General features: G+C 48.6%; 1 protein-coding gene across 1 annotated transcript; it reads left to right on the top strand.

Moving 5' to 3' along the window:
* The first annotated feature begins 5,433 nt into the window (after positions 1-5,433).
* Positions 5,434-16,065, top strand: FOXR1 (forkhead box R1). Its single transcript, XM_046017844.1, has 6 exons — positions 5,434-5,509; positions 13,170-13,244; positions 13,329-13,597; positions 13,849-14,075; positions 15,348-15,586; positions 16,037-16,065. Exons 1-6 carry the CDS (start codon positions 5,449-5,451, stop codon positions 16,063-16,065), a joined length of 900 nt encoding a protein of 299 aa, XP_045873800.1. The 5' UTR covers positions 5,434-5,448.
* Positions 16,066-18,765: the final 2,700 nt, after the last annotated feature.

Raw genomic sequence — 18,765 nt, 5'->3', positions numbered from 1 at the left:
CCAAGAGCAATCATTTTGTTCCCAAGGACCTGCAGTACCCGTGCTCCACAATGCTGGGGGCATAGTAGGTACTCAGTAAATACTTGTTGAATAAGTGAACAAATGAATGAATGAAAGTACAGTCCCTTGAAAAAAAGGTGGGGACTGGGAAAGCTCCAAAAATTGTAAAAACAATAAAAAGCAACAAACATAGAAGATGCTGGAACAATGGTCTTAACGACCCCTTTCTAGAGCAACCCAAGAGCCTGGGAGATGAAGGCAATGGAAGAGAGGAACAACAGTATTTATTCATTCAACAAACATTAACTGAGCATTTATTATGTACCAGGCACTACTAGAAGGGCTAGGAATAAAATGTAGCAAGGCATTTTTCCTCCTTCATGGAGTTTATGTAGAACTCAATGCAAAAAACAGATTCCCAAAAATGTGAATGAGTAAATAAGTTAAATAAAAAATGTTCTAAGTGGGGTGCCTGGGTGGCTCAGTTGGTTAAATGTCTGCCTTTGGCTTAGATCATACCCCAGGATTCTGGGATCGAGTCCCACATCAGGCTCCCTGCTCTGTAGAGAGCTTACCTCTCCCTCTCCCACTCCCCCTGCTTGTGTTCCCTCTCTCACTGTGTCTCTGTCAAATAAATGAATAAAATCTTTAAAAACAAAAGACTTTATTTATTTGAGAGAGAGAGGGAACACAAGCAGGGGGAGTAGCAGGCAGATAAAACGTCAAGCAGGCAGATAAAATGGTAGACTGATTTGAAAAGGCCTATTAAAGAGTAGATGCATTACAATAACATTTTACTCAGTCTTTTATTATTTATTTATTTATTTGACAGAGAGAGAGAGAGAGATCACAAGTAGGCAGAAGCAGGCGGCGGGGGGGGGGGAGCAGGCTCCCCTCCAAGCAGAGAGCCTGATGCAGGGCTCGATCCCAGGACCCTGAGATCATGACCTGAGCCGAAGGCAGAGGCTTAACCCATTGAGCCACCCAGGCGCCCCTTATTCAATCTTTTAAAAAATATTTTATTTATTTATTTGACACAGAGAGAGAGAAAGAGCGAGTGAGCACAAGCTGGGAGAGCAGCAGACAGAGGAGGAGGGAGAAGCAGACTTCCCGCTGAGCACGGAGCCTGATGCGGGGCTTGATCCCAAGACCCTGGGATCATGACCTGAGCAGAAGGCAGCCACCCAGGCATCCCCCCAGGACCCTGGGATCTTGACCTGAGCTGAAGGCAGACGCTTCACCAACTGAGGAGCCACCCAGGTGCCTCCCCCTTATTTTATTTTTTTTAAGTAATCTCCACAACCAACATGAGGCTTGAACTCACAACCCCGAGATCAAGTGTCTCATGCTCTACCCTGAGCCAACCAGGCACACCGAACACAAATCATTTTTACAATTAGAGAAATTAGCATTAGAATTACTATTAGAGATAATAAGGGTAGAGTCCTAGCAAATTTTCAAAAGGGAAGCTCTTGTTTTCACTGTAGTTGAAACAACATTTATCAAGGGTCTACTATATGCTAGGTACTCAAAGTTTCTGGACCATTAGACAAGCCACAGGCAGCGTAGTACAGAGTGCATGGGCTCTAATAGGGAACCCAGGATGCACAGAGGAACCAAAGGGGGCTAGTTCACCCACTGGCCAAATCTGGGACAATTTTATAATTATAGAATTTTATAATAATTATAATAAGTTGTTATAATTTTTTAAAAGATTTTATTTATTTATTTGACAGAGATCACAAGTAGGCAGAGAGGCAGGCGGGGTGAGCGGGAAGCAGGCTCTCCACTGAGCAGAGAGCCCAATGTGGGGCTTGATCCCAGGACTCCGAGATCATGACCTGGGCTGAAGGCAGAGGCTTAATCCACTGAGTCACCCAGGCATCCCAATAAGTTGTTAAAATTAATAATTACAGGGGACACCTGGGTGGCTCAGAGGGTTAAAGCTTCTGCCTTCGGTTCAGGTCATGGCCTCAGGGTCCTGGGATTGAGCCCCGCATCGGGCTCTCTCCTTGGTGGGGAGCCTGCTTCCTCCTCTCTCTCTCTGCCTGCCTCTCTACCTACTTGTGATCTCTCTCTGTCGAATAAATAGATAAAATCTTTATAAAAAAAAATTGTGTGAAAAAAAATTAATAATTACAAATAATCCACTCTAAGAATCCTTTGGGTCCATACAGACAATAAACGAACAAGTATGAGATAAAGGGACGCCCGGCTGGCTCAGCTGGGAGAGCATGCAACTCTTGACCTCAAGGTTTTAAGTTCGAGCCTCATGTTGGGTGTAGAAGTTACTTAAAAATAAAATTTCGACCTCTTGGAGTTAAAAAATAAATAAATAGGGGTGCTGGGTGTTTCAGTTCATTAAGCATCTACCTTCAGCTCAGGTCATGGTCTTAGGGTCCTGGGACCGAGCCCTACACTAGTTGGCCCCTTGCTCAGCAGGGAGTCTGCTTCTCCCTCTCCCTCTCCCCCTCCTCCCAACTCACGCTCTCTCTCAAATAAATATTAAAAATAAATAAATAATAAAATAAAATAAAATCTTCTTAAAAAGTAGGGACACACAGGTGATAGAGTTGACTAAGCCTCCAACTCTTAGTTTCAGCTCAAGTCAGGATCTCATGGTCCTGGAATCAAGCTCTGTATCAGCCTCTTCGTTCAGTAGGGAATCTGCTTGGGATTCTCTCTCCTCCTCCTCTCCCACTTGTGATCTCTTTCTCTCTCTCAAAATAAATAAATAAATCTTAAAAAATATATATGAGATACAGAAAAGCTCTTCTTTACAATAGAATGTCAGTTAAATAAATGGGAAAGGAATGATAGATTTAGAGAAATCACGATTTTACACCCATCATAGTAATGATTGATTCAGGCAAGGATCATAAATGGATTCTAGAATTAATGGACCTAAGCTTGGTGAGGACTAGGGGTTTTTTTTGCTTTTTTTTAAAAAATTTTTAATTTTTTTTCAAGAGCAAGATTTTATTTTATTTTTTCTTTTTAAAGATTTTATTTATTTATTTGACAGAGAAAGCGGGAGAGCACAAGCAGGCAGAGCAGCAGTGGGAGAGAGAGAAGCAGGCTCCCCACTGAGCAGGGAGCCAGATGCGGGGCTTGATCCTAGGACTCTGGGATCATGACCTGAGCCGAAGGCAGACACTCAACAACTGAGCCACCCAGGCGCCCCTATTTTTTATTTTTTTTAAAGATGTTATTTATTTACCCAACAGAGCAAGAGAGCACAAGCAGGAAGAGCAGCAGAAGGAAGGGGAGAAGCAGGCTCCCCGCTGAGCAGGGAGCCCAACACAGGACTCCATCCCAGGACACTGGGATCATGACCTGAGCTGAAGGCAGACGCCCAGCCCTCTGAGCCAACCAGGTGCCCTTATTTACTTTTTTAAAATAAAATTTTATTTATTTAAGTAATCCCTCCACCCAAGGTGGGGCTCGAACTCACAACCCTGAGATCAAGAGTCACATACTCCACTGACTGAGCCAGCCAGGCGTCCTAAGGAACAGGATTCTAGATCAAAGTATCTCCCCATAAATTACTTACTAATTACGAGGGGGGGGGGAGAGAAAGAGAAGATAACTACCCTCAAGAAACCTGGTGGCTACCAATAAACCAAGTGGTTGAAGTTAACATCACTAGTAATGAGACACACTGACATCATGTGCCTCTTGGTGTGATTTACTGAGAAGGAGGCAACCTCTCTCGTGTGATATTCTTGCCCCAAACGCACAATTCTAATTATGAGCAGACATCAGACAAACCTAAACTAAGGGACATTCTACAAAATAAATGTCCTATACTCTTCCCAAAATGTCAATGTTATGAAATATTAAGAAGGCTGAGAAACTGCTTGGGATGAAAGGACAAAAGACTTGAAGATGAAATGCACTGCGTGAGACTGAACCAGATCCTAGACCAGGGAGCAAACTTATGTAAAGGACATCATTGGGACAATTAGTGAAATTTGAATAGCATCTGTATGTTAAATATAGTATTGATTCAATGTTAAGTTTTCTGATTTTGATAATGGTCTCATTTCTGGCTTTCTGGTTACATATGCCAATATCCCTGTTTTTAGGAAATAACTAAGTATTTACGGGTAAAGGGCATTATGACTGCAAATTACCCTTAGTTCAGAAAAATAACAATAAATGTCTTTTATACAGAGAGAAAAATTAAAATGTGATAAAATGTTAATACTTGGTGTCATTGGTGGATTATAGGATTCAGAGATACAAGAATTTTTATACTGTTCTTGGGATTTTTCTGTAAATTTGAAATGATTAAAAATCAAATTTTAGGGCACCTGGGTGGTTCAGTCAGTTAAGCAACTGCCTTCAGCTCAAGTCATGATCCCAGGCGTCCCATTTGGCATCCCAGTCAGGATCCTGGGATGGTGTCCTGCCTTGGGTTCCCTTCTCTGCAGGGAGTCTGCTTCTCCCTCTGCCCCTGTCCCCATACCCTGTGCTCTCTCTCTCTCAAATAAATAAAATCTTTTAAAACCAACAAAATAAAACAAAACACACTCCTGGGACTCCTGGGTGGCTCAGTCGGTCTTCAGCTCAGGTCGTGATCCCAGGCTCCTGGAATGGTGTCCCGCATGGGGCTCCTTGCTCAGCGGGGAGCCTGCTTCTTCCTCTGCCTGCCGCTCCCCCTGCTTGTGCTCTCTTTCTCTCTGACAAATAAATAAAATCTTTACTTTTTATTTATTTTTTAAAAGATCTTATTTATTTGAGAGAGAGAGAGAGAGAGCACGCGAGCCGGAGGTGGGGCAGGGAGGGGAGAACTAGAGGGAGAAATAGACTCTGGGCTGGTCAGGGAGCCCGTGGTCCCAGGACGCTGGGATCATGTCCCAAGCCAAAGGCACATCCTTTACCTCTAAGCCACCCCGGCACCCCTAAATAAAATCTCAACCCCCTCCCAAAAAACAAGAAAACCCCACCTTCCAATCCTATCTCCACCAAGTACTACGGGTGAGATCTTGGATAAGCCACAAAATCTATCAGAACCTCTGACAGTAACTATTGATACGATGCCGGGATGGCTCATCAGGGGTGGTGGTAGGGAAACTTACCAAACAGGAAGAGCTCGGTGCAAATGCAGAGCGGGAAGACGCCCGGGATCCCTCCCTTCGGGACCCCCAAGCCCCAAAACGAAAGTGTAGGGGGTTGAGGACAGAGGTCGCAGAGAGCAGCCGGTGCAGGCCAGAGGCGATTAAAGGCGTCAAATTGAGGACTCTCCGCACCTGAGCGGGCGCCAACAAACCGGATCCGAGCCCGGGCTTTGAGGAAGTGGGGCGAGGCCTCAGCCTCAGTGTCTCGAGTATCCCACCCCCTGCCGGGCGACCTCTCCTCTCTCTGAAGGTGGACCTGAAACTCCAACACCTCGACCTCTGGGCCAGCCTCCATGGCCAGGTCCCGGGCTTGCTGGACTGGGACATGGGCAACGAGTCCTTTCTGGCCTTCACCACCGCGCACCTGACCCCGGCCGAGCAGAACCGTGAGTGCGCCGGGCCGTGGGGGAGGGGCGCGGCGGGGGGCGTCCTCGCGGGGCGCTGGGGCGCTCGCCCCGGCACCCCCCCCCCCGCCCCAGGCCCCCTGCCCCCCACCTCGGGTCTCGTGGGCCAACCTGGAGCCTGCTGTGGTTTCGCCGGCCCGCGCCCCTCCGCCGAGCCCGCGCCCCCTCCCCGCCCCTTCCCCGCCCCACCCCGCCCGGGCAAGGCGGGCCTCGAAGGAGACCCCCCCTGCGGGCAGTGGGTCCCACCCGGGCATCCATTCGCCTGCCTGCCGCCTGCCACCTCCGCCCCACTGTCCGCGCAGTCCCAGAACCTTCTAGGCCTCGCCGCGGCCCTTTTCCCATGGCGCCTACCGCCATTTGGCACACCACACATTTCCCTCGTTGTTCTGTCTTTTTAAAAAGTTATCAGTTTTGTTCGAGGCTGTAGCCCCCCTCTTAGTACATTGGCTGACACCTACAGGCGCTCAATATTTGCTGAACGAGTGGTTGGCCGTCAGGGTCTTTAAAAAGAGGACTTTTCCTGGGACCTCAGGGGCAGAGAGCCGAGGTATCGCCTCCTAGTTTGTGGTACATTATTGCCATCTGTCCGGGCAAGGTGCTTGGATTAGCCCATTGTCCCCCTTCAGTGCACCCCCCACGCCCTCACCCCACCTTCCGTCACCTCCCACACTCCCCTGTATCTACCCTAATTGTTTTAATGTCTTTAGATGGGTGTATCTTTGAGAACGATTTAACGTTATTTTCTGTGTAGAGATGACCTTAATTTACTAAATGCTTGTTGCTTTTTGTTGTTGTTGTTTACTCGCACTATTTGTTGTTGGTTTTTGTTTTTTTGTTTGTTTGTTTTTAAGATTTTATTTATTTGAGAGAGAGAGAGAGAGCACTAGAGGGAGGAGGGTCACAGGGAGAAGCAGACTCTGTGCTGAGCAGGGTGCCTGACGTGGGACTTGATACCGGGACTCCAGGATCATGACCTGAGCTGAAGGCAGTCGCTTAACCACCTAAGCCATCCAGGCGCCCCTGCCTACTCGCATGTTTTTGAGAGCCATTCTGGTTGCTGAATGAAGATATGGTTCCTTATTTCTGAGGGCTGGGTGGTATTCTACCATCTGTGTATACTACCTTTTGCATTTTAGTTCTCCTTGCTAGTGAAGACTTACATTGTCTCCAGCTCTCTGCCTCCTTAAGTAATGCTAATGAGTTCCAAAGTTTTTGTTGAGTAAGAAATATTTAAAGATTTTTATTTATTTATTAGAGATGACAAGCAGGCAGAGAGGCAGGCGGCAGGGGGTGGAGGGAAAGCTGACTCCCTGTTGAGCAGAGAGCCCGATGCAGGGCTCGATCCCAGGGTCCTGGGATCATGACCTGAGCTGAAGGCAGAGGCATTAACCCACAGAGCCACCCAGGCGCCCCTGAGTAAGAAATATTTATTGAGCACCTCCAATTTGCCAGGCGATGTTCTAGACACTGGTAATACATAATGAGTGAAACAGACAAGTCCGAATGAAGCTTACACTCTACTGGGGGCAGACGGACAATCCACATAAAAAATATATAGTATGGTATAAGGTGACAACTAAGATGGGAAAAAAGGACACAGCAGGAGGGCTCGGAAATGGTGATGGCTGTGGGTTGAGGTGGTGGCAACCACAGTTCTAGGTAGGGTCATCCGGTTGGGCTCCCTTGGGAACACAGTATTGGAGCAGAGGGTTGAAGAAGGTGAGGCAGTGAGCCAAGAGGATATTTAGAGGAAAAGTTTCTCAGGCAGAAGAAATAGTCAGGACAAAAGTCCTAAGGAGGCAATATGCCTGGGGTGTTTGAGGCACAGGAGAGAGGCCAGTGAAGCTGGATCAAAGTCATACAGAGGGTAGTTCACAGGGTGTAGAACAGAGATCTGGAAGAGCCCATGTGCCACTTTAAGGACCGTAGGGTTGACTTTCAGTAAGTTGTGGCATGGTTGAAGGGTTCTGAGCAAAGGAGTGGCAGCGATTCCCGAGGGTGTGACCTGTGTAGCTGCATAGGGGGCTGGTACTTGGTTTGATGCTCTGCTTTCAGTGTCTTAAGATTTTTAAATTTTTTAATTCTTTTTTTTTAAAGATTTTATTCATTTATTTGACAGAGATCACAAGCAGGCAAGAGAGGCAGCAGCAGAGAGAGAGAGGGAAGCAGGCTCCCCGCTGAGCAGAGAGCCCGATGTGGGGCTCGATCCCAGGACCCCGGGACCACGACCTGAGCCAAAGGCAGAGGACTTAACCCACTGAGCCACCCAGGCGCCCCAGATTTTAAATTTTTGAACAAAGAACCCTTCGTTTTCATTTTGCCCTGGGCCCTGCAAATTATGTAACTGATCCTACATGATCTATATCACTGTGGCTGATGTGTTGAATGTGGAGATAAGAAGCCAGTAGACTAAGCTACTACTGTAATCCAGACAAGAGCTGGTGGTAGGCTGGAGGGCCAGGGTGGTAGCAGAGAAGGCAGAACCATCTGAGTTCATTGATGGGTTGGATGTGTAGTGTAAGAAAGAGAGATTAGAACATGATTCCTCCAAAGTTTTGGCTGGTTAAGTAAAAGGATGGAGTGGCCTCATGCTGAGACAGAGGAAACTTCTGGTAGGACAGATTTTTTTTTTTTAAAGATTTTATTTATTTATTTGACAGACAGAGATCACAAGTAGGCAGAGAGGCAGGCAGAAAGGAGGAAGCAGGCTCTCCGCCGAGCAGAGAGCCCGATGTGGGGCTCATCCCAGGACCCTGGCATCATGACTCGAGCCGAAGGCAGAGGCTTTAACCCACTGAGCCACCCAGGTGCCCCTAGTAGGACAGATTTAAGGAGGAAGATCAGGAATTCTGTTTGGGACATGCTGAGTTTGGCATACTTTTTAGATCTCCAATAAAAATGTTGAGTAAGGGGGCGCCTGGGTGGCTCAGTGGTTTAAGCCGCTGCCTTCGGCTCGGGTCATGATCTCAGGGTCCTGGGATCGAGTCCCACATCGGGCTCTCTGCTCGGCGGGGAGCCTGCTTCCCTCTCTCTCTCTGCCTGCCTCTCTGCCTACTTGTGATCTCTCTCTGTCAAATAAATGCATAAAAAAAAAATTGAAAAAAAAAATGTTGAGTAAGCAGGTGGATATAGAAGTCTGGAGTACTGGAGGGAGGTATATTTTGAGAGTCTTTCATATGTGGGTGGCATTTAAGGAGTGAGAAGAGAGAAGAACCAAGTGTGAGCCCTGGGGACATTGCATTGTAAAGATACTGGAGAAAAAAGAGATAACCAGCCAAAATTAAGGAAATGACCATTGAGAACCAAAACCAAGAGATCGTGGTCTCCTGGAAGCAAGTGAAGAAAGTGTGTCAAGGAAGAGGTCCTCGGATAAGAGGACTATCCCCTGTGAGGTCAGATGTGAGGTAGAGGGACAATTGGATTTAGCACAGCAGACATCATTAGCGACCATGATGATGGTGGTTTGCATAGGATGGTAGAGATGAAAGCCTGATGGCAAGGGTTCATGGGTGGAAGGAAGGGAAGTGGAGATAGAAAGAATAGGGGGTACTTTTTAGGAGTTCTGCCTTAAAGGAAAGCAAAAACATGGCACAGTGGCCTGGCACAGAAAATGAGAGCAAAAGAAGGTCTTTTCAGGGACGCCTGGGTGGCTCAGTGGGTTAAAGCCTCTGCCTTCGGCTCAGGTCGTGATCCCAGGGTCCTGGGATCAAGCCCCACATCGGGCTCTCTGCCCGGCAGGGAGCCTGCTTCCCTTCCTCTCTCTCTGCCTGCCTCTCTGCCTACTTGTGATCTCTGTCTGTCAAATAAATAAATTAAAAAATATATATTCCTTTAAAGCCTTTGCCTTTGGCTCAGGTCATGATCTCAGGATCCTGGGATCAAGCCCCACATCAGGCTCTCCGCTCAGTGGGAAGCCTGCTTCTCCCTCTCTCTCTGCCTGCCTCTCTGCCTACTTGTGATCTCTGTCTGTCAAATAAATAAAATCTTTTAAAAAAAAAGGTCTTTTCAATAAGATGAGAGAATTAACATCATACTTGAATGCTGATGAGCATGATCCAACGACACACACACAAATACTAGTAAGTAGAGGAGTGGTTAGTTGGAACGTTGTCCTTGAGAAGGCACAAGAGCATCTCTGCCAGGGAGGGAGGGAGGAAGGCAGACAGCAGCACTATCCTTTGATCCCACTGAGATCACCAACGAAGCTGTTGACCCTGTCTCCCTTTCACTGTTCTCAATTCCTGGATGATCTCCCCTCTTCAACCAACGTGGAATCCCATGGTCGAACATGTTCTCTCTCTTGCATACATCATTAATTCCTTTGACCCTCTCTGGCTTTGGAGCACTTGCTGGGCCAAACCACAACCCTGATTAAATCCAGCCCTCCCAAAGAGCACCCCAAAACCACGGATCAATGGATTGGTGATTTTATGGTACCAAAGATAGTTGGGAGGGAGTTAGTTGGAAAGATAAGTGAAGTATTGTTTTTAAGTTTGTTCGTTTGTTTGTTGAAATTGATCAATCAATCTCTGCACCTAACTGATCCTAACAAGGAAGATTAGCATATAAATTCCTGAACTGATTTGAATAGACACAGGCAAGGGTACACTGGTGGGTGTGGCCATCAGCCCTTCGAATGGCAGCACCAGTGCTGTTCAGATCTGCAACGTGAGGAAGGATTCTATTTCCCGACATCTTTGCCAACACTTGATGTTCCCTGTTTTTACAATTCTTGTCAGTTTGGTGAAAAGTGTCATCTCGTTATTTTATTGTGTTCTTTTTTTTTTAAGATTTTATTTATTTATTTGACAGATAGAGATCACAACTAGGCAGAGAGGCAGACAGAGAGAGAGGGGGAAGCAGGCTCCCTGCTGAGCAGAGAGCCTGATGCTGGGCTCGATCCCAGAACCCTGGGATCATGACCTGAGCTGAAGGCTGAGGCTTTAACCCACTGAGCCACCCAGGCGCCCCTCATGTCTTCATTTATTCAGAACTCTTGTGTCCTTAAATAGTGATTGCATCTTTCCCATGAAGGTCTAGTTCATTCTTTGATGGGTTAACTCCTAGATACTTTATAATTTTGATCGTTACTGCAACCAAATAATATAATTTTTATTATTTATTACTATTATATTTTCCAGTTTCTTCATACTGCTATGGAGGAACAGTGTTTATTAGTGTGTTGTTCTTATTACCAGCAAACTTGCTGGGCCCTTATTGGTTCTAATAATTTGTATATTGATTTTGTATAGTTTCTATCTTAACATTCTTTTTTTTTTTTAAGATTTTATTTATTTATTTGACAGGCAGAGATCACAATTAGGCAGAGATGCAGGCAGAGAGAGAGGAAGGGAACCAGGTTCCCTGCTGAGCAGAGAGCCCGATGTGGGGCTCGATCCCAGGACCCTGGGATCATGACCTGAGCCAAAGGCAGAGGCTTAACCCACTGAGTCACCCAGGCGCCCCTTAACATTCTTTTTTCTATAAATAATAATAGTTTTGTCTTTTTCTTTCTTTCTCTTTCTACTTTTTCCTCTTTTCAGGATGCCTAGGTGGCTCAGTTGGTTAAGCTTCTGTCTTTGGCTCAGGTCATAAACCCAGGGTCCTGGGATCGAGTTACCCGTTGAGCTCCTTGCTCAGTAGGGAGCCTGCTCCTCCCTCTGCCTGTTGCTCCCTTGCTTGTACTCACTCTCTTTCTCTCTCCCTCTCTCTCTTTTTTTTTAAAAGATTTTATTTATCTATTTGATAGAGAGAGATTACAAGTAGGTAGAGAGGCAGGCAGAGAGAAAGGGAGAAGCAGGCTCCCTGCTGAGCAGAGAGCCCGATGCGGGGCTCCATCCCAGGACCCTGGATCATGACCTGAGCTGAAGGCAGAGGCTTTAACCCACTGAGCCACCAAGGTGCCCCACTCACTCTCTTTCTCACTCTCACAATGAATAAAAATCTTAAAAAAAAAAAAAAAAGAAACACCTATACTTTTTCCTCTTTTCAGAAACTATGTTGAACATCATTAGTAACACAATGGGAATCCTTTCTAATTATTGAGCTCTTCAATAAGTATAACCTCATTTTCCAGATAAAAACCTAGATTCAACTGCCATATGATGACACTCATTGGGTCTGGGGCGGGGCGGGGGGAGGTGGAAATAGTTCCCCCTAATGCCGAGGAGCCAGCATAGTGCCGAGCCCATAGCTCTAATACACACTTGATGTGCTCCTAGCCGGCCTTGTATTCATCCATCCAGTTAAACTGAGCTCCTCCCATGTGCCGGGCAGTGAAGAAGACAGACGTGGAGATAGGCCTTAAGCAAAGTAATTATGATAAAATGTGTGTTATGAGTGTTTGGACAGGTGGTCAGAGAAGGCCTGCTTTAGAAAAATGTTTAAACAGAAACAGGATGGGGGCACCTGGATGGTTCAGTCGGGGGAGCATCCAAATTGTGATTTTGGCTCAGATCATGATCTCATGGGTCAAGGGAAGGAGGCCCACATCAGGCTCGGCTCGGTGCTCAGCGGGGGTCTGCTTGAGGTTCTCTTCCTTCCCCCTCTGGCCCTCCCCCCACTCACTCATACTCCCTCTCTCTCAAATAAATAAATCTTATAAAAAACCAGAAACCTGATGGGTGACTAGCCATTAACTAGGGCAGGAGGAAGAGGAAAGAGTGTTTCTGGCAAAGATAACAGCTTGTGGGAAGGCCTGGGATCTCAAGTACGGTGTGTTGGAGATGAGGAGAGAGCCTGGGAGGAATGACCACACTGATGAAGAGCTAGGGCTTTGCAGACTATCTCAGGGAACTTCAATTTGGACTGGGTGGCTCAGTGGGTTAAAGCCTCTGCCTTCGGCTCAGGTCATGATCTCAGGGTCCTGGGATCGAGCCCAGCATCGGGCTCTTTGCTCGGCAGGGAGCCTGCTTCCTCCTCTCTCTCTCTGCCTGCCTCTCTGCCAACTTGTGATCTCTCTCTCTGTCAAATAAATAAATAAAATCTTTAAAAAAAAAAAAAAAGGAACTTCAATTTGGCCCTCATGGAAAGCCATCAGAAAGTTTTTAAGCAGAAGGGCGACAAGATTGGATTGATATTTTAGGAAGATGCGCCAGCTGCCATGGGAATAAAGTTAGAGAGCCGCAGAGAAACATAAACACCATTCAGGTGCTCTCGGACTTGGGGATTGCCTGGGTGTGGCTAGACCGAGACCGGAAGTCAAGAACATTTGCACGGTTCTGGCCTGAAGGGCTGGGTAGGAGGCAGTGCCACCTGCTGAGACGAGGTGCACAGGAGAAAGAGCAGGAAGATGGAGTTTGGTTTTAGAAATGTTGAGTTTGAAGTGCCTGCAGGTTGTTCAGATGAAGACCTCCCATAGGCAGTTCTGTTTACGGGCAAGCAGAGCCGTCTGGCAGAGGTAAAGATTGGGAAGCCCTGATTTGAGAGATGGTGGCTGAAGTCACAGGCATTCATGAGCTCTCTCGGGGCACAGGTATGTGGAGTGAGGAGCATGAGAAGGTCAGAGAGGTCAAATTTGGTGTCCTCACGCCCTGGGGAGAGCCCACAGCCATCTCCCAGAGAAACTTCCAGGCCCAGGATCCTGGGGCCACAGTGGAAATCCTAGGACATTTCGACCTTCTTCTATCTTTCTTTTTGTCAGTTGCCAGATACAGACTCCGAATAGTTGAGCCACCAAAAGAACCCGTGGACAAAACAGCCAGCCCTGATAACAATGGTGAGTAGCGGGGAGCGGGTTCTGCTCGGGCCGGCCCCCAGAGCCAGCGAGCTGTGGCGCACAACCTCCTTTCTCTCCACACAGGCCCAGCCCTTGAGCCCAACCTGTGGATGTGGGTAAACCCCAACATCGTGTTTCCCCCTGGAAAGCTGGAGGTCCCAGAACCTCGCCAGTGGGAGCATCTGCCAAGCACACTCCCCTCCCCGCCGCTGCCCCGCAAAGAGCAAGACTTCGCCAACGCCAGCTGCTTCTCGGAGGCCGCAGCCGTGGAGTCAGAGTCGCTGCCTTCTTCCAGCGAGCAGTCTCCCCCTCGGAAGCGGAAGCGGTTTGCCTCTTCCCCCAGCACCTGGGAGGTAGGAATTTCTGGGCCCGTGAGCCGGACTTGGGGCTGTAGGCAGGGCGGCTTCGGGATGATACAATGGAGAGGTGTTTGCTTAGGGATAATCAAGGGTCGATGGGTTCAGAAATCAGCCATCCCCCCTTGGGTTGGGGAGAAGCCCAGACAGGTGGCCCTAGACCACCCCCCTCCCTGCCACTGCACCCCCTACCCCCCCGGAGCAGAGGCCGTGGAGTTAGGACCAGTTCCTACTCTGTGCTCCTCTAGCTCACAGAAGAGGAGGAGGCTGAGGACCAGGATGACCGCTCCTCTGTGGCTCTCCCGCCCCCTCACAAAAGGGTCCCCCTCCAGAGTCGGAGGCTCCGGCAAGCCAACAGCCAGGAGGGGAGGCTCTGGTCCCGGCCCCCCCTCAATTACTTCCACCTAATTGCACTGGCATTAAGAAACAGTTCCCCCTGTGGCCTCAACGTGCAACAGATCTACAGTTTCACTCGGTATGTGCCCCGGGGGGGCCCTGTGAGGGGGGAGGGCAGGGACCCTGGCCTGATACTTTCCGATCTGCCCGTGGTCCTGGGCTGCTGCCTTGACTTCCCTTGTGGGTCTGAAAGGATACGTGTGTTCCCAGGCCTCCTTTCCCAGGCACTGCTTCGGGTTGTCCCCAGGTGTGTGTCCACGTATCCTGTGTATGGGAAGAGATCCACGTCCACTCTCTTTCACACCTAAAAAATCCAACTGGTTTTTTTTGTTTGTTTTTGTTTTTAAAGATTTTATTTATTTATTTGAGACAGGGATCACAAGAAGGCGGTGGGGGGAAGCAGGCTCCCTGCCGAGCAGAGAGCCCGATGCGGGGCTCGATCCGAAGACTCTGGGATCATGACCTGAGCCAAAGGCAGAGGCTTTAATTCACTGAGCCACCCAGGCGCCCCCAACTGTCTTATACCTTAGTTTTGTTTTGTTTTGTTTTTTAAGATTTTATTTATGTATTTATTTGAGAGGGAGAGGGAGCACAAGTAGGGGGAACAGCAGAGGGAAAGGGAGAAGCAGGGAGCCTGACACCGGGCTCAATCCCAGGACTCTGGGATCATGACCTGAGCCAGAGGCAGACGCTTACCAGCCACCCAGGTACCCCTATACCTTAGTTCTTTAAAATATAAATTCACCTGGGTCAGAAGTTCTCCCATCCTTCCTGTCAGCAATTTTCCAGTAGAAAGTCTGGTTTCCCCAACAGCGTCTCGCAAGCTTTCCCTTTGGGCTGGCCTGCCGGCCACCGTCCCCCACACCCTCAGGGGAGCTCGGTTGAATTACATTTAGCCTTGAGAGTTGTGTACACATGAGTGTGAGGAGCTTCCCCGACTTTTCCCTCTAGCGGGCAAGTCTCAGACTATTAATCCGCCAGTGGTGTCCTTCCTTGACCTGGGTTCCTCTCACAGGAGCTGATGGGCCTGATTCTGTTCTGTTCGCGTTGCAAGTCTCAGTCCTGAGCCCTCAGAGGGAAGGAGGAAAATGAGCCTGGGAATGCGAGCAATAAGCTGGGTTTAAAAGATGAGGGTTTGGACAAGCAACACACCAGGTCGGATTTTGCCACGTGTTCCGTCAGCAAAGAGCTGTTCTTCGAGGCCGGCTTGTCGTTGGTTCTCCGCCCCCCCCCCCCCACCGCCCGAGAGAGGGGCTGGGGCTCCTGGCCCCTGGGGGAGAACAGGAGTCTCAAGACAGGGGCCTCTCTCCCAGGAACTGGACCCTTCCTGACCATTCCTCCCTGTCCACAGACAACATTTCCCCTTTTTCCGGACGGCTCCGGAAGGCTGGAAGAATACCGTCCGTCACAACCTCTGTTTCCGAGACAGCTTTGAGAAAGTGCCGGTCAGCATGCAGGTCGGAGCCAGCACGCGGCCCCGCTCCTGCCTCTGGAAGCTGACCGAGGAGGGACACCGCCGCTTTGTTGAGGAGGCCCGCGCCCTGGTCTCCACGCGCCTGGAGAGTATCCAGCAGTGCATGAGCCAGCCAGGTGAGAGGCCCTGTCGCAGGAGGGGCCCAGGGCAGGGGACCCGACCATCCGGATGCGAAGCTGAGTGTGCAGGGAGGGAGCCTGGGTCACACTATGGGGGGCACTCCCTGTGGGAAGGGGAGAGGATGCCGGTGGCCTGAGACCCTGGGGTAGTGCCTGCCCGAGATGGGACCCCACCCAGACAGGCGTGTCCTGGCGGTCCAGGGGGAGGACAGAGAAACAACTGAGCTGCAGTTGACCTCACAGCCCGTGGAAATGGTGGCCACACAGTGAGAGAAGCGGGCTATGAGCAGTTATGTGCTAAGGAGGCTTTTTCTTTTTCTGGAGACCTGGTGGCCTTTGGGCCTTGAGGGAGAAGGAGTAGATTGTCTGCTCGGACATGCTCTGGGCTGAGGGAACAGCAGTTGCAAAGGGCGGATAGATTCTGTTGACTCTCTTTTTTTCTTACAGATGTGATGCCCTTCCTCTTTGACCTTTAACTCCAAGAAGCAGGAGTCAGCCCATCCCGTATTAAAGTTACCTGCAGCAGCCTGGTGTGTGTGTGTTTGTGTGTGTGTATGTGTGTGGTCTCTGGGGCTGGGGACAGGGTGGAGGTGGAGGTCAGCTCTGAGTCTGGAACTGGACACCATCGGCCTGGCGTCCCGCAGAGGGAGCCCACGTCCTGCTTTCCCCAAAGGAAGAAAATATTCAACCCCCTTCAGGATCCTGGAGCTGTTCCTGTTTTTCTGGATTATGAGGACAGTCTTGGGAGATGCCAGCTCAGAGCAGCCCGCCACTCACAGGAGGGGTTGTAATCAACTGGAAACAGTAGAAAGAAGCCTAAGGAAAGACATCACTGTGGGGCACTGGAAGGAAAGACAGACCCTCCTAGCAGACCAAGAAGGAGCAGTGAGAAGGGCAAATCTTTCAAGATTTAATTTATTTATTTGACAGAGAGAGCACACAAGCAGGAGGGAGTGGCAGGCAGAGGGAAAAGTAGGCTCCCCGGACCCCGAGGAGTAGAGAGCCTGACATGAGGCTCCATCCCAGGCCCCTGGGATCACGCCTGGAACTGAAGGCACCCGTTTAACCACTTTGAGCAAGGGGTGGGAACTTGGAGCCAAGATGTGGGCCCATCCCCCTTGCTGTTCATCACCACGCCCTGCAGAAGCCCTAGCACCTATGGATTAAGAGTTCTCAGCGGCTTCAGATCCCAGCTGGGCTGCTGTGGCTTTCCTGGTGGCAGGAGCCGGCGTCCAGGGCAGGGCCAGGTGCTAGCCTCGGGTCGGAGGGGAATACAGAGAAGCCTCGTGGGCTGAGTGAGAAAGAAACAAGGGTATTTTGTCGTTGTTTGTTTTGGTTTTGTTTTTTTTTTTAAAGATGTTATTTATTAGAGGAGAGTGATATAGAGCACACAAGCCAGGAGGAAGGAGGAGGAGAGAGAGAGAGAGAGGGTGAGGCAGACTCCCCGCTAAGTAGGGAGCATGACATGGTGCTTGATCCCAGGACCTTGGGATCACGCCCTGAGCCAAGGCAGATGCTCGATGGACTGAGCCACCCAGGCACCCCAGGAACAAAAGTTTAAAGCTGTATCCCAATGCCCCAGACATTCAGACAGTGCTTGAAGACAATACTGAATTTGGATGACCTTGCTCATTCCTTCTCCTGCTCTTCCCTCGCCTCCCAGGGGCAGCCTTTGACCTTGAATGGACCCTTATACCTGAGGCTGTAGACAAGAAGGAGTTCAGCCAGGAAACTAACTTGGTATTACAGCTAAGCAGAAAGTATTTGTTGCATCATTTTAAGATATACTGAAATTTTCAGGAATGCAACTATTCCGTAAAATGAAGGATAATTGTGGGTTTTTTTTGTTTTGTTTTGTTTTGGTTTTTTTTGGTTTGGAAGTTTACCAAGAGTTGTTTGCCATTTCAGAAAATCACTTCACTGACAGCAAAGCTGCTCTGATATTTAAGTTACCGACGCCACATGCCTATATGAGTCTGTGTTTGTGTCTGCTGTTCTCACGGGAGTCTACATGTACAAACAAATAGTTAGTTGTTCTTTTTTTTTTTTTTAAGATTTTTATTTATTTATTTGACAGAGAGAGATCACAAGTAGACAGAGAGGCAGGCAGAGAGAGAGAGAGAGGGAAGCAGGCTCCTGCTGAGCAGAGAGCCCGATGCGGGACTCGATCCCAGGACCCTGAGATCATGACCTGAGCCGAAGGCAGCGGCTTAACCCACTGAGCCACCCAGGCGCCCCATAGTTAGTTGTTCTATCAAGGCAGCCAATATAAAGAAAAATTATTTTCAATAGTCATTTGAATATCCTTTCTTAAATCTAAACTCTTCTCACCTTAGGTATGTGCAAATTTCCAACTATCTCATATTTTCAAATCTTGTTTATCTATTGAAATACTTTTTTCCCATTAATTTCTCTACCTTTATTTTTGTTAGATTACAAGTTAAAGTGTTATATCAACCTTTTTAAAATTACATGTGTTAGTAAATTATTTTATCAGTAAGATTCAAGAGGTAAAAACAGTCTTTTTTAAAAGGTTATTTATTTATTTATTTGACACAGAGAGAGAGGGAACACAAGCAGGGGGGAGAGAGAGAGGGAGAAGCAGGCTTCCCACTGAGCAGGGAGCCCAATATGGACCTCGATCCCAGGATCCTGGGATCATGACCTGAGCTGAAGGGAGCCGCTTAACAACTGAGCCACCCAGATGCCAAAATAGTCTTTTTTTTTTTTTTTAAGATTTATGTATTTATTTGAGAGAGAGAAGTGTGGAGGGGAGGGGCAGAGGGAGAGGGAGAGAGAATCTCAAGCAGACACATGCTGAGCACAGAGCCTGTCACGGCTGGATCCCACACCCTGAGACCACGACCTGTGCGGAAACCAAGTCAGACGCTCAACCAACTGTATCACCCAAACACCCCAAGATGGTAAAAACAGTCTTACAAATCGTTTGCTCTGTTTCTAGGGTGTTAAGGCTGGTGGGGTAGAGAACCAGTGAACCAAGCAACAGATAAAATATAGTCCCTGCCCAGACGTGCTCACGCACAGTGACATCAGCAACCAGTGAGGACAACGCGTGTTTATGTCCAGCTTCCCAGAGCCTAGTGTAGGGCTTATCAGGTAGTAGGGTCGTGCTGTTTGTTATGACTCGTCACTAGTAACTTCTCTAAGAGGCACAT

Source organism: Meles meles, chromosome 8 (assembly GCF_922984935.1).
Source record: "Meles meles chromosome 8, mMelMel3.1 paternal haplotype, whole genome shotgun sequence".
Lineage (NCBI taxonomy): Eukaryota > Metazoa > Chordata > Mammalia > Carnivora > Mustelidae > Meles > Meles meles.
Note: the sequence above shows the minus strand (reverse complement) of the source record. Positions and strands in the feature narration are given on the sequence as shown.